The 14486-nt window shown below is 40.3% G+C and overlaps 1 protein-coding gene across 1 annotated transcript in view; it reads right to left on the bottom strand.

The window, feature by feature from the left end:
- Positions 1-14486, bottom strand: part of DCDC1 (doublecortin domain containing 1) — a 362770-nt gene that overhangs the window by 239135 nt on the left and 109149 nt on the right. Inside the window, exon 9 of the mRNA XM_048484584.1 lies at positions 4519-4611. Coding sequence (XP_048340541.1) covers positions 4519-4611 — 93 coding nt within the window. The remainder of the gene's footprint in view (positions 1-4518; positions 4612-14486) is intronic.

Genomic DNA, 14486 nt, shown 5'->3' with positions numbered 1-14486 from the left:
TGCTACTCCCAAGCACCTGGTCTGCCCCCCTTCATGGTGACCCCCCACACTTACTTTAGGAAACCGAGCAGGCTGGACAACAGGCCTTCCTGTTCTGGTGTGAACTACATTTCCCAGGGACTCCTGGGAAATATAATTCCCACACAGGCAGGCCTGTTCTCCAGCCTGCTCAGTTTCCTAAAGTAAGTGCGGGGGGGTGCCACCGGGGGGGGCACGGGGAGAGGCCGGAGGAATTTTGCACCCCCCACGTGACCCAAATCCATGCGCCCGGTGTGTGGCACACACCCCGCCCCCTGGTGGCTTTGCCACTGAACTGAAATAACTGAAACTGTAGCCAAATTTCTACCGCATGTTTTAGATTAGGTTCCCTTCATTTCTGTTCACATTACTTACACTGCTCTATACTGAATTTACCCCTGTTCTTTGTCCCTATATTGTATATGCCTAACAAAGGTCTCTAAATTCTAACCTGATGAAAAACAATTCCAGTATCTGAGAAACAAATGTTACCTCTCTCAAATGTTACCCTGAAAAGAAAATGTAAGCTGCGGGCAAGGGCGTGATATCAATAAAGTTATTAATAACTGTATATCAATAAAGTTATTAATAAAATTAAAATGTAATACAATTTAATGTAATTTGGAAGAACATTTTTACAATACATTTTACATTGTCCTAACATAAAAAGAGACCACAATAATACAAATTATAAAATGTGCCACTTATAAAAAGAAATATGTAGGTACAAATTCCAGAAGAAACAGTTTGGTCAGCAAAGTTCTTCCGTGCGTACATGGAGCAGAAGTCTACTTTTCCTTCTGATGGCAAACTCTTATTTATGGGGTGTTTCTTCGCAGGTCCATCATAAAGAAATAGGAGAGTTGTGACCAGACACACTGTACTTTGGATTTCAGCCATTGCCTAAAGAGACCTAAATAGGATAGATTCACTGCATTTTAACCTTGACTTCCCCCCACCCCAAAAGTGATGATCAGCTAATTTGTCTGATATTACTAATGTGAATTAATGGCTAGGAACAATAGCTGTAATGACTCTAAATACATGATTTTTAACTCTAAAAATTCTTCATGAGAGCAGAGAAATATTTTTACTTAAATAGCATTATAATAAAATTAGTAAAATTTCCAAATCTTTTCTTCAGAAGAATGAAGTTTGGTTACTCTGGAAATCTACATAGAAATAATACTCCACTTTTGCTTTACAGCAATTTAGTATTATTTCATTTATAGAATATGCTGTCAAGTTCTCAGCATGAGGCTTTGCAAAGAAAAAGCTTGATTTAATAGGTCTTCATTACAATATTTCCTGTGGTTGTCTTATGATTAGCTCACTATGGCTTGACACTGTAAACTACAGTTTTTCCATAAAAGTAAGAACTTAGTTAACATTTACTTTTCAAGCCAGCAATACAATTGTAATGCAATGTGATATGAGCAGAGAATTAGCCATTATCCATTCTTCTTGGGATCATTAAAAAAGATTTTGCTTATTTGATAGCTCAGATAAATTCTTTATATGCTATTCAAAAGGAAAAGAAAACTTATTTTATTTAGTCATCTGGACTGTAGCACATCCACACTGAACAGTCAAGTCCAACATTACTGTTTATAACTATAGACAGGGTACTGTAATAGAAGTGGTATAACAAAAATGCAGTGGGAAGAAAAAATGCTTCTACAAACCAGATAAAATAACTGGTACATTAAATGGTGATCTTATGAATAGATTTATGCCAGATTTTGTAAGATTCAAGAGAAAAAGATATTGTATACATGACACATTTATTTTGACCTCACAGGACAAAGTAAACCGTGACCAAATCTGAAAGGAAGTCTCTTTCCATCAGTCAACCTGCTCAGTCATTATCTGGCTCTCCTGAGATGACAAATAGATCTTCTTGGGAAGGAGGAATCCCTTAAAACAGCCACATGGACACCAAAAGTCTATTTGGCTGAATTAAAGCAGCATTTTATGTGAGAAACCACTCACTATGCTAGGTCCAGCTTATGTTAGATCTGTCCCTATCTCTGAAAGCAAATATAATTTTACTAGTTGACCTATTTCATATCTCTTGCCTAAGCTTTGTCCTGTTAAACATATTTCAGTCTTATTTTTGCCGTCAGACTTCTTAATGGTAGAATGAGTGAAAGATAGTCCATGTGAGCTCATCATGGCTGAAAACCTTGGGGAACAGACTAAAAGGACTCACCAACAATGCAGCCCATCTCCATAATCCCCTGCTTTCCACAGCCCAGAGCGAGCAGGTGATCTATGCAGAGATGCACACTGGGCTCAGCTCAGCTGAGCCTGGCTTGCAGCTCTGCATCACCCATCATCTCTGAGCCTCATTTGGAACTGGCAGGTGGCCTGCACAGAGATGCACACTGGGCCTGACTGGGCTGAGCCTGGCTTGTAGCTCTGCACACTCACTGTTTCAAAGACCCACATGGAATGAGGAGCTAGCGGTGGCAGGGGAGTTCTGTACTGGCCTTGACTAGCAGGTACATAAAGGAAATGGGAAGAAGAGAAAGAATTACCCCCAGTCTTCTTTACTAAAATGGCTGTGGATCGAAGCAACCAAAGTAGTGCTGAAAATTCAGCATGATTCGGGGATCTACTGTTTGGCTCCCTTTAATTTGCAGCTTTGCCAAACTACACCCCTATTGGTGAGCTGAGGAATCATAAAATACTACTTTGATTATGGAGCACCACCAACCTTATTTGATTTGATAGGCCTTAGGCATTCAGGGGAAACACACTTTAAAAAAAAGCAGAATACAGATAGAACAGCTTTCTACAGTACCATAAAAATGACACTTTTGATAAAAGAATCAATTAGGATACAACTCGAGAACATTGGGCATTCTTACAGCCACAAGAATCATCCAAGCACATTGCACACAACATTTCACTGCTGAAAGTTTTCATAGTTTTCACCTCTGCCCCACCTACTCTTAGCAAATGGATAGAAAGTATTACAGAGAACAGGACAGCTCTGTGCCCCTCTCATGCTGTCATAGACAGGTTCTTACCAATCGGAGTCGAAAGAAGCTCGTTGCTGGGTCAGTAGTTTAATGGAATCAGGCACCACATACAAAAGGTTGAAACCAGTGGTGGGATTCAACCTGTTGGCCTCCCCCCCCACCATGCCCCCCACTGCCCACTTACCTGCTGCAGAGGAACTTCTTGTGGGGGCGGAGGGGGGCAACAGAGCCTTGCCCCCACTGCTCTGAAAGCCCTCTCACTCCCCTGGGAGAGGGGGCAATGGGGCTTTTAGCGCCTTGGAGCAGCAGGGCAGCAAGGCTCCTCCCCCTCCCCTGGGAGAGGAGGCGAGGGGGCTTTTAGCACCTCGGAGCATCTGAGCTGCAAGGCACCCAGCTGCTCCAGGGCTCTGAAAGTCACTTTTATCAACCAATTCATGGAACTCAACAAAAAATTAGGTACCGGTTCTACTGAACCAGTGTGAACTTTCTGAATCCCACCACTGGATAAAAATGTTGGGATTTTGCAAGTGTCTGTCACAATTCTGTTATAAAAGGGTTAACTGTTTGTATGTAAACAAGTTGCTGAAGTCACAGTTTATGACCTGATCAATTGATTAGCTATTGGTCAGTGAGATAGCCATTGCTTTCATGTTAGTGAGCATATACATCTGAAGTTATAAAGTTAACTTTGTTTCTTTGTTTCCACACCACCACCATGAACACAAGACAGCACATAGGTACCAAGATGTAACCAAACATACAGTAATATAGATGTGTAATAGGAAATAAATGATTTCTTATTTTATCTCCATGTAACCCTCCCTTTATAGTTAGTAAACTCATATATAAAAAGCAACTGAAAATCAGTCTCTTCTGTTCTACTCTGCTAATATATATGACTATGAACCCCCTTTACTGCAGATATCCCACCCATCAGTGCAATAACCTTATGCAGCTGTGTTACTTCAGTCTGGCTCCTGCAAAGAATTCTCATCAAGCCCAGCTGACCGCAGAGCTACTAGCCTGCTGCTGGATCTTCTTTCCTGCAAACTGGCATGTAGTTTCCTTCAGCAATGCTCTTGGGGCTCTGGAGACAAAGGAGGCAAGAGGCCTAACAGGATCTCCCCTGGTTTTGTATCAGGAGGCTGGAGAATTTTGGAACTGTGGCTTGGCTGTGGCTCCCAGCCTGCTTGCTCTGTTGCAGCCTCTGGTCCTGCAGGTACTGCAGAAGGCTCAGAGCATGCAGGCATTACCTAGGACTCTGGGGTGAAAGCTGTGCCCTCTTCCCCTTCTAAGTTTCCCCAAAGATATAGAAGCTCATTAAGATCTGCAAGAACTAAACTGAATGAAAATGTTTTCAATGTAAACAGGTTAGTCAATGAGGGAAAAGCTGACAAATTCTAAATCTTATTTAATTTTATTACTGACCCCCACTGCAATAAAAAGTCATGTTTTGTGCATAAAATCATATAAACATTATTCATGACTTTCTGAATGACTACCATACACTTACTTTATATTGTTCTATACACAATTCTTCTTTCCTCAGTGACAGAATGCTTTTGATTGTGATTTTCTCTTTCTGGTCATCAACAGCAAAATCCAGCTGAAATGACAACATAATTTGTGAAAAGAAATAGGACACTGTATAACTTTTCATAGTGTAGATCAGATGATACTCTAATCAAAATCTTCCCATAGCCGACAGAGGAGAAGCGGATTCTTTCCTTCTTAACCCACCGTAGCAATGAATGCAGATATGGTGGGCTATTCAGTCAAAAGCAAACTATTTAGATAGGGTGTGCAAACATGGAATATAGACCACAACATAGAACAGAAGTCTGAAAAACACAGTTCAGTTTCATAACATATTCTGGAAACTGACACAATCTGAATTTTTATGCATTACATTGCATCCAAGCATGGATGCCCTCTGGGACGAATACATTTAGCAAGTGAAACAGAAGGGGATGATCTTGCTATCCTGCTACAGATAAGACTTCTGGGGAGAAAAACATAATAGTAAAAAGATTATCACATGTACATAGGTTTCAGCTATATGTGAAACTCAAGATATGTGAAAATGATCCCCCACAGTTTGTGGGAAGGGATTAGTTCAAAAGAGCCATAGATTGTACAAATTGAATTGGCATTATGTTTTCATGTATTGCCAAGCAGAAGGAGAAGGTTTTGAACTTTGGTATTTTCCTCACAGGTGGAAATATAACAGCACCCATAAGTTTTTCTCCACAGGATGAAAAGCAGTGCTTAGAGGGGGTATTTAAACAGGAAAAACAGCATGGGGCACAGGGTTAAAACTTTTGCTCTCAATGCAATAATCCCAATTTAAATCACCCCTTCCCAAGCTGCTAATACTTGTTTTTTAAAGCATGGACTATCCAAAGAGTATTATGGAACTCCCTTTCCATGGAAGCTTGCCTGACATCTATGTTGCTCTCTTTCAGGCACCAGGCCAAAACATTTATGTTCACCCAGGCTTTTAATTAAGAGGTTGATCTTTTAATATTGTTTTAGTCTGGAAACTTATTTTAAACTCTTAGGGGTCTCTTTATGTTGTCTATGTTTTTATGTTGGGTTGGGTTTTTAATGTTGTATTTTAACAAGTTTTTTTATTTTAATTTTTACTATTTTGTATTGAGAAAAGGAAAAATAACTGAAGATTATATTGCATGTTGATTACTGGAGCATACAACAGAACTCAGAAGACCATGCTTGGGTTTCATAGCAAAAAAAATTATGATGTGGATCACAAAAAGCTATGTTTGGTATTAAATTAAATAGATATGCCACAACATCTGAATGTTTTAATGTGCAGCCTTTACTCTAGACAAGAGGTTACTGTTAAGATAGAATATGAAGAAACAGAATAGTTTCCAACTAGCAAAGGTGTCAGGCATCTCTTCAATCTATATGCAGAACAAATCATATGGAAAGATGGGGCAGATTTAGATGAACATGGGATGAAAACAGTGGTGGGATCAAAAAATTTTAGTAACAGGTTCCCATGATGGTGGGATTCAAACAGTGGCATAACGCCAATGGGGCTGGGCGGGGCACAACAGGGGCGTGGCCGGGCATTCCAGGGGCGGGGCATTAATAATTTCTCTGTTACTGTAAAAACTCTTACTGTAAAAAAAAGTTCCTAATTTCCAGCTGGTATCTTTCTGTCCATAATTTAAACTCATTCTAGCAAGTCCTATCATCTACTGCCAACAGAAACAACTACTTCTCCTCTAATTGACTGCCTGTCAAATACTTAATACTTTCAAATACTTAATTTTGTTTCTAGAAATCAAAAGAAGGATACTTTCCTTAAACAAGGAACTTTACCATATTTCTAAAACATGTTTTTAAAACAGCCCAACAGGGAGAATTATCCCGTTTTCTACCTTCACTAACCAGCCACATAGGAAACAACAGGACTTTATGATTTTTGGACCTAATGGAATTTCTAATGGAAAAGCAGACCAATTAGTAACCCCCTCTGGGCACACACAAATAATTAGTAACCCACTCTCGGGAACTAGTGAGAACCTGCTGGATCCCACCTCTGGGTGAAAATTGGTAGAAGGAACATTAATAATTTGAGATATGTAGGTGACATCATAATTAAGGTTAAAGCAAAAACTGCCAAAGCAGGATTACAAATAAACATCAAGAAATCAAAAGAATACTGAAGAATTACATAATTACATAATTTTAAAATTTACAATGGAGAAACTGAAATTGCTCAAGATTTTCCATTCTTTGACTCCATCATCAGCCGAAAGGTAGATTGCAACTAAAAAATCAGAAGGAGACTGAGACAGGGAAGGGCAGCCTTGAAGGATCTAGAAAAGATTTTAAGTGTAAGGGTATAGCTGGCAATCAAGTTCAAGATAATTCATACTATTGTATTCTCTATTACTACGTATGGGAGTAAAAGTTGGACAGTGAAGGAAGCTGACAGGAAGAAAGTTCATTTGAAATATGATTTTGGCAGAGAGTTTTATGGATACCATGGACCACCCAAAAAGACAAATAAGTAGTTCTGAACTTTCCCTAAGAAGCTAAAAGTGATCAAAATGATGTTATTATACTTTGGTCACATTATGAGAAGACAAGTGTCACTGGAAAAGACAATAATCCTAGTAAAAGTTGAAAACACCAGGAAAAGAGAAAGTCCCAATATCTTTCAAAATGTGAAGCAAAAGAATGATCTTGACAAAATTTACATGGGATTTTTAAATAAATATTTTAGTATAATGTATTCAGTTATCAGTATATGAATGTGTATACAAATTCAAATGAAAATTGACGTTAGAGAGTATATTTTCACATAGGAAAGTTATGCAGTGTTAATATCATCTCCTTCAGGTATCAAGACACAACGATAATATTCTTTTTTTTTAGGGCACAATTCTCCTATCACTCCAAGCGCATATTCATTCATTCATTCATTCATTCGTTCATTCGTTCATTCGTTCATTTATTTATTATGAGATTTATAAGCCGCCTCACCCCCAAAGGGCTCGAGGCGGCTCACAAAATGGCTGCACTTTAAACAACAATCAACAAAACATTTCAAATACAAGAATGCAGCTTAATTCATTAAAAACTTAAAACTTTAAAAACTTAAATAACAATTACAGTTACATATCAGTTAAAACAACAAAGCGCCCGATCTAAAGGCCAGCGGAGGGAAGGGGTAGGTAGGACCCAGGAGACCAGGGCCCGGCCAGATGGAAACCAGGGCCCGGCCAGATGGAAAGCGGCAGCTTCAGTGGGGAGTGATAAAACCGCGGCCAGCCCCACCAAAGGCCCGGTGGAATAGCTCAGTCTTACAGGCCCTGCGGAACTCACCAAGGTCCTGCAGGGCCTGGACAGCTGGAGGTAGAGCATTCCACCAGGCAGGGGCCAGGGCCGTAAAGGTCCTGACACGGGTCGAGGCCAGCCGCACCATCGCAGGGCCAGGGATCTCCAGCAGCTCTGCCGCCGCCCAACGCAGCAGCCTGTTTGGGACATAAGGGGTGATGCGGTCCCATATATCAACTCTTGGCATAATTTAACTGGACGAGATACATAATAAATCTCTCTTGCTAAGGTCACATTAAATCCTAATGGCACTGTGGTCCGTATTACACGAAAAACAAGGAACATTGCTTTAATTAAGGGCAACAGGTAGTTTGTCCTGAACCACAAATATGTTTATTGTGACCATTTTCTAGACTGTCTCACAATAAATGCATAGAAATTGTTCAAAAATCTTCTAACAAGGACCAAAAGAGCTCCTAAGCAGTACTAATTGAAATATTTAAAGAAAATGTTTATAGCCCAATTGGATAATTCTTTTCCCAGAAAATTGTTACAGATGTCCCTAGAATTTTGTCTTTTTAAATTCCTCTGACAAAAATAGCATGGCTTTATCATTCCTACCAACTACACAACACCAAGACTGTGGAACGTTTCATTTTTTTTAAAAAAAAAGCCTTCTACAAAGCTTCAGTTCATGAAACTTGCATCCAATACTGAAAACAGATAAATTGCTTACATCCCACAGAAATCAATGAGATTTAAGGAATGCAATCGTGCACAGCATTACAGCCAATGCCTTTAAACAATTCTTCTACTGTAAACTCTTCATCAGATTCATCAGTATCGGCTATGTTTAAAGCTCTTTTTTGGAATTCCTTCTGGTGCTATTATGTAACTCACTCTGACAGAATTTTTAAAAAAGGAAGGCATGGTACAGGGGGACTTTTCACAATTTAGCTTCAACCAGTATTGTACACTTTTCCATAGAAGAAGAGAACAGCTGACAATACAAGATGAATAGTCTAATTGCAACACATTTTCTTAGTTTAGGCTGGTATAACACACTAGATATTTTAAAAAGTATAAAGTTAAAACAAACAAAGTCATTAAAGACAAACAGTAATTTGAAAAAAAATGTAAATACTTCTAGAAGATTTCAAATGCAGACTTCTGCTCATCAATAGGTAGAACTGGGTGTCATCAGCATACTGATGATAACCCAGGCTGAAACTCTGGACCACCTGGGCTACGAGGTGCATATAGATGTGAACTAGAATTGAGGAAAGGATTGCTTCTTGGGGATCCCACACACCAGTAGATGGTGTGAGAAGGTTGTCTTTCCCAATGCTACCCTCTGTCCATGGCCCTGGAGAAAGGAGACAAACCATTGTAAGGCTGTTCCCCTTATACTGGCATCAGCAAGGTGGTGTGTCAATGGGTCATAGTCAACCAAGTCAAACACTGCTGACAGATCAAGAAGAATCAGCAATGTTGATCTGCCTTGATCTACCTAAACCATATTGATCCAAATAGGGCCCAGTTCAGAATCCAGGCAACTGACAGGGGAGGGGATTTGGGGAAACACCTTTTGTGTGACAGCATAATGTCATTTACAGGGAAAACACAGTAGTGATGTCATGCCTCTTGAGGAATCATTAGAACTCTATGGTAAAACTGTAGAGTTTCTGTCAATTCCTAACAAGGCATGATATCACTTCTAGATTTTTAACAGCAGTAACATAGTACCATCACACCAATGCCACTTTTTAATGCTATTTTTCTCTCACCAGCACTGGAGCAATGGCAGGCAACAGCAGATGAACCCCCAGTGGGTAACTAGCAGCCCTATTTGCTATCTGTAATGATTAATGACTTCTGAAATCCTTCTTAGTTAACAATTCAGTGTTTTTGCAAATTGTGTACATTGGTTATACTCCCAAAGTTGGAGTCCTAAAGGTAAGAAAAAAAGAAGAAAGATGGGGCTGGCAAGTTGCATATTAATGGATTGTAGAGATACTGCTGATTTTAAAAAAAGAGTGGAGAGACTTTTAATACCATAGGTTAAGAGAGATATTAAAAAGGGCAGAGCAAGAGAAAGGCTTTGAGAAAAAGTCTGAGAAGGTTGTTGGTTTCATTAAAAATATCAAATTCCTGTGTGGAATATTTCTAGCTCCTTGAGTGTGTGGCTCATACAAGTACATGAAGATATAATACTAGTGGGCAGTGTGAATTGTGGTGTGAAGGTGTGCATGAGTTAAAAATAGAATTTTGAGTGGGTTAGCAAACTTACACCTCACCTACTGTACTTGCTGAAACTTTTGGCAGCAACATTAACTGGAACTTTAGAAAGATACCTGATGGAAAATACCCAGTGTACTGTACAAAGGAAAAAAGGAGAAACAAAGCAATCATTTTATCTAGTTCAGAAAGGTCTTTGTGTTTTAGAAAATAATCTTTGGTGTAATCCCTCTAACTTCCCATACACACTGAGCAGCCTGTCATAATATTTCCAGAACAAGTGGTGCCATAGAAGTGAGACAAGAAAATAGGGAGATATGAGAGTAGTGCAACACAGAAAGTTTCACCCTTAGACTAACAGTCAGTAAACACCCAGGCAGACATACTAAATGTGCATACTTTCATGCAATACAGAGCTCCTGTAATGTAAAGCTATGCATGCATATTTACTCAACAGCATGTGTCACTTATTTTAATTGAAATTACTCTCAGATAAATGAGGATAAATATTTTTAACTGGACTAAATACTGCAGTCAGAAATGTGCAAACAGTGGAAGCAAGAGATTCGACCATTCCTTACTGCTGGTTTAGTATTTAATATAGGGAAGACCAGCTATTTAAATGTGGCTGCTCCATTCAAAATTCATGTGACCACATAAACATTTGATTTAAATGAAATGTTAAGTATTCATTGACTTGCAGTAGCACATGAAACAATGCTCTATGAAACAATGTAGCTCTATGAAACAATGAAGCAATAAAAATCTAAAAAAATTTAAAGATCTTAAATTTTCCATCATATAAAGAATTCCCACATTTAAATTTCAACTACTGAAATTAATGAGATTTAAAAGCACTGAACTTGGATGGAGTTGCACTGATGCTATTAACTTATAATATTCATACTTATAATTAAACATCACACAACTCTTGTATAACACCAGGCACTCCAATGTATGCTTTACACACAGATCGATACACTTCAGCTTAAATACCATGATAATAAGCTTCCATATGTATTGACAAGATCCCCCAGTGGTCTGTTGCTAGACAAAGAAGTGGGACAAATTACTTATTTATATATACAAAACATGATGATAAAGGCCAGCTGCAGGTATTTTTGGGAAGTGCATTTTAATAAGGCCCTATTCAGCTAGGAAACAAATGGACTAAAAGCAGTTTGAACTACCATGTTTCCTGCAAAAGCTTTCTCTCTTTCTAACAAAATCAATCATTTGTCCAGACTGTGGGGAGTCAAAGTTAGTTACTGAAAAGAGATCCATAAATAAAACAAGTCAATAACTCATTGTGTGTTATTGTTTGGCTGGAGAAGTCGGCATTCAAAAAGCAGGCCCTGCTTCTTTCTAAATGAATGTCACTGTATTCAGAGACTGGGTTTTTTGTTTCTAGCATTTTCTTACTGCCACTTTCTAACGTATGGGAAAGCAGAAGTGGCTCTTCACTGTCCCTAGAAAACCATGCTATAACAATGGCACATTTCTACATCGTAGTTATTTTTAAAAATACCATTTTGTTAACTGGCATGGCAAAAAAAATTGTTGCATCGAGCCATGCTAATGTTTGCTCAAACCATCTCATGTTAGAAAATATTTCTGTATCAAAAATTAAAGGCCTTTATTTGAAAATATTAAAACTGTTAATAGTGCTTCCAGAGGATTAACTGTAACAAAACAAAACAGATGTCCAGTGGCACCTTAAAGGCTAACAATCTTTATTCCACCATGATCTTTCATAAGTAACATCTTACTTCCTCAGAAGGAAGGAAGGAAGGAAGGAAGGAAGGAAGGAAGGAAGGAAGGAAGGAAGGAAGGAAGGAAGGAAGGAAGGAAGGAAGGAAGGAAAGAAGGAAAGAAAGAAAGAAAGAAAGAAAGAAAGAAAGAAAGAAAGAAAGAAAGAAAGAAAGAAAGAAAGAAAGAAAGAAAGAAAGAAAGAAAGAAAGAAAGAAAGAAAGAAAGAAAGAAAGAAAGAAAAAGTGTGAAAATGGTGGTTCTCTCACTGGAACAGGCTTGTATGGTTTCCCTGTTGCTGGTGAACATGCTGATACAACAAAGGGCAACAGGGCTTCCACATGGCTGTTTTCCCTTCCCAGTCTCCTGGCAGCAGCCACCCCCTTCTCTGGCCCACTGGGGATTTAAAAAAAAATAATCCTCAATTTCGTATTGTTATATCAGTATACCATTATAATGGTAAGTATAACAGATTCTGTGAATGCTCAGCTTTCAATTAAGATAAAGTAAGTCTCTAGAGGCTTACATTACAGACCTTTAAGGGGAAAGATATCTCTCTAGAAACTAAAGCAGGGGTCAGCAACCTTTACCACCCAAAGAGCCATTTGACCTGTTTTCCATGGGCGCGAAGATCTACCGAGCTGGAGAGGCGGCTCCGCACAGAGCCACCTCTGGTTCGGCTCCTCCACTCACCTTTCCTTCCAGCGCCGGGAGGCGGAAGTGCCGGGCAGGGAAACCCCCTCTGCCGGATGGAGAAAGCAGCTGTCTGCTCCGTGGGGCAGAGGGGGGATGGTGGCTGCGGGGATGGCAGAGGGGAGATGGTGGCTGTTTTAAAGGGACACACCCACACTACCCTCTGACCTCCAGGGGTCGGAGGGCAGCATGGGTGTGTCCCTCTAGCCCTCCAGAGCAGTGCTAGAAGGAGAGGTGAGTGGAGGGGACATGAAAAGCGGCACCCTCATGAATGGTGCCCTCTCCGGTTCGGCCCCTCCACTCACCTTTCCTTCCAGTGCTGCTCTGGAGGGCTGGAGGGACAGGCCCACACTACCCTCCAACCTCCAGGCCATGCAGAGCCATAGTATAAGGCTGAAAGAGCTGCATGCGGCTCCGGAGCCGCAGGTTGCAGACCCCTGGACTAGAGATTTACTGAAAGAAAAACAAGCAAGCTGGGAATTTGCAGAAATTGTTACACATTGTTATAATGATATATTAATGTAACAATAAGGAATTGATTTTTTAAAAAGCTCCAGTGATGAAGGGAGGATATTGGCAACCGCAGAGATTGTGTCAGGGATAATGGCTGCCATGTGGATGGGGGAAAACTGGATTTCTTACCCACATTGCAGCCATTCTGGCTTTATTGTCTTGTCACTCCACCAGGACCTCCTGGCTACAGTTGAGATATCAAGGAAACTGGAAGCCGCTTGGCAGGCTTCTGGACCAATATTGGACCTTTTCAGCCTAATCTCCCAGTCTGAAGTTGACTTACAGCTTTAAGATCTATTACTTGCTCCCTCGATCCATGCCCTTTGTGGTTGGTGAAGGCCACTTGTGAGGTTCTGCGGAGCCCCCTGCTGGGTATTATCAATTACTATCTGGGAGTGTTCCCAGGGAGGCTGAAACAGGCAGTAGTATGCCCACTTTTGAAGAAACCATTCTTAGATCCAATGGATCTGGCCTACCCAGATTCAAATTTATCATTTCTGGGAAAGACAGTTGAGAGAGTGGTTGCAGAACAGCTGCAGGCATTTCTGGAGGACACACATTGGTACTGGTCATATTCCAGTCTGGCTTCCATCCTGGTGATGGAGTCCATGTGGTCGCCATCATGGACAAGTTCAGGTTGCACTTGAAGTTCAGGTTGCAGTTGGACCAAGGCGGGTCAGTGCTACTGGTGTTGTCAGATCTCACCTCAGCTTTTGACAAAGTCTTTAGACCACACTGTGTAACAGACTTCCTTCTGTGATACACCTCTGAAGATGCCAACCACAGATGAAGGTGAAACATTAGGAACAAGATCCACCAGACCACAGCCACACAGCCCAAAAAACCCACCACAACCAGTTGAATCTGGCTGTGAAAGCCTTTGACATTTATTTAATTTTACTATGCAGACATCATTTTTTCTCTTGGGTAATCTGATACAAAGTTGGACAAGACTTCTCCATCTTCAACCAGCTGTACAGAAGAGAGGAGTTTCTGAAGGTGTAACATATGCCGACCTGAAAAAAATGCATCTTTAAAAAAAATTAATAAAGACACTGGAGTTGTTTGGGTGCTGTGTGGTTTCCGGGCTGTATGGCCGTGTTCTAGCAGCATTCTCTCCTGACGTTTCGCCTGCATCTGTGGCTGGCATCTTCAGATCTCTGAAGATGCCAGCCACAGATGCAGGCGAAACATCAGGAGAGAATGCTGCTAGAACACGGCCATACAGCCCAGAAACCACACAGCACCCAAGTGATTCCGGCCGTGAAAGCCTTCGACAATACACTGGAGTTGTATTTTTCTGTGCATGTTTCTCCCTCAACCCACCATTTTCCTAGTTCTCTCCCCACCCCAACTTATCTGTGTGCAATGCTGTTTAATAAAAGATGCATTTTTTTCAGGTCGGCATATGTACATTTGAATTTTTTTGTATTTTGGGGGTGTTTTTTCACATTTTGGCCTGCAGGGGGCGTA

This window comes from Sphaerodactylus townsendi, linkage group LG02 (genome assembly GCF_021028975.2).
Source record: "Sphaerodactylus townsendi isolate TG3544 linkage group LG02, MPM_Stown_v2.3, whole genome shotgun sequence".
NCBI lineage: Eukaryota > Metazoa > Chordata > Lepidosauria > Squamata > Sphaerodactylidae > Sphaerodactylus > Sphaerodactylus townsendi.
Note: the sequence above shows the minus strand (reverse complement) of the source record. Positions and strands in the feature narration are given on the sequence as shown.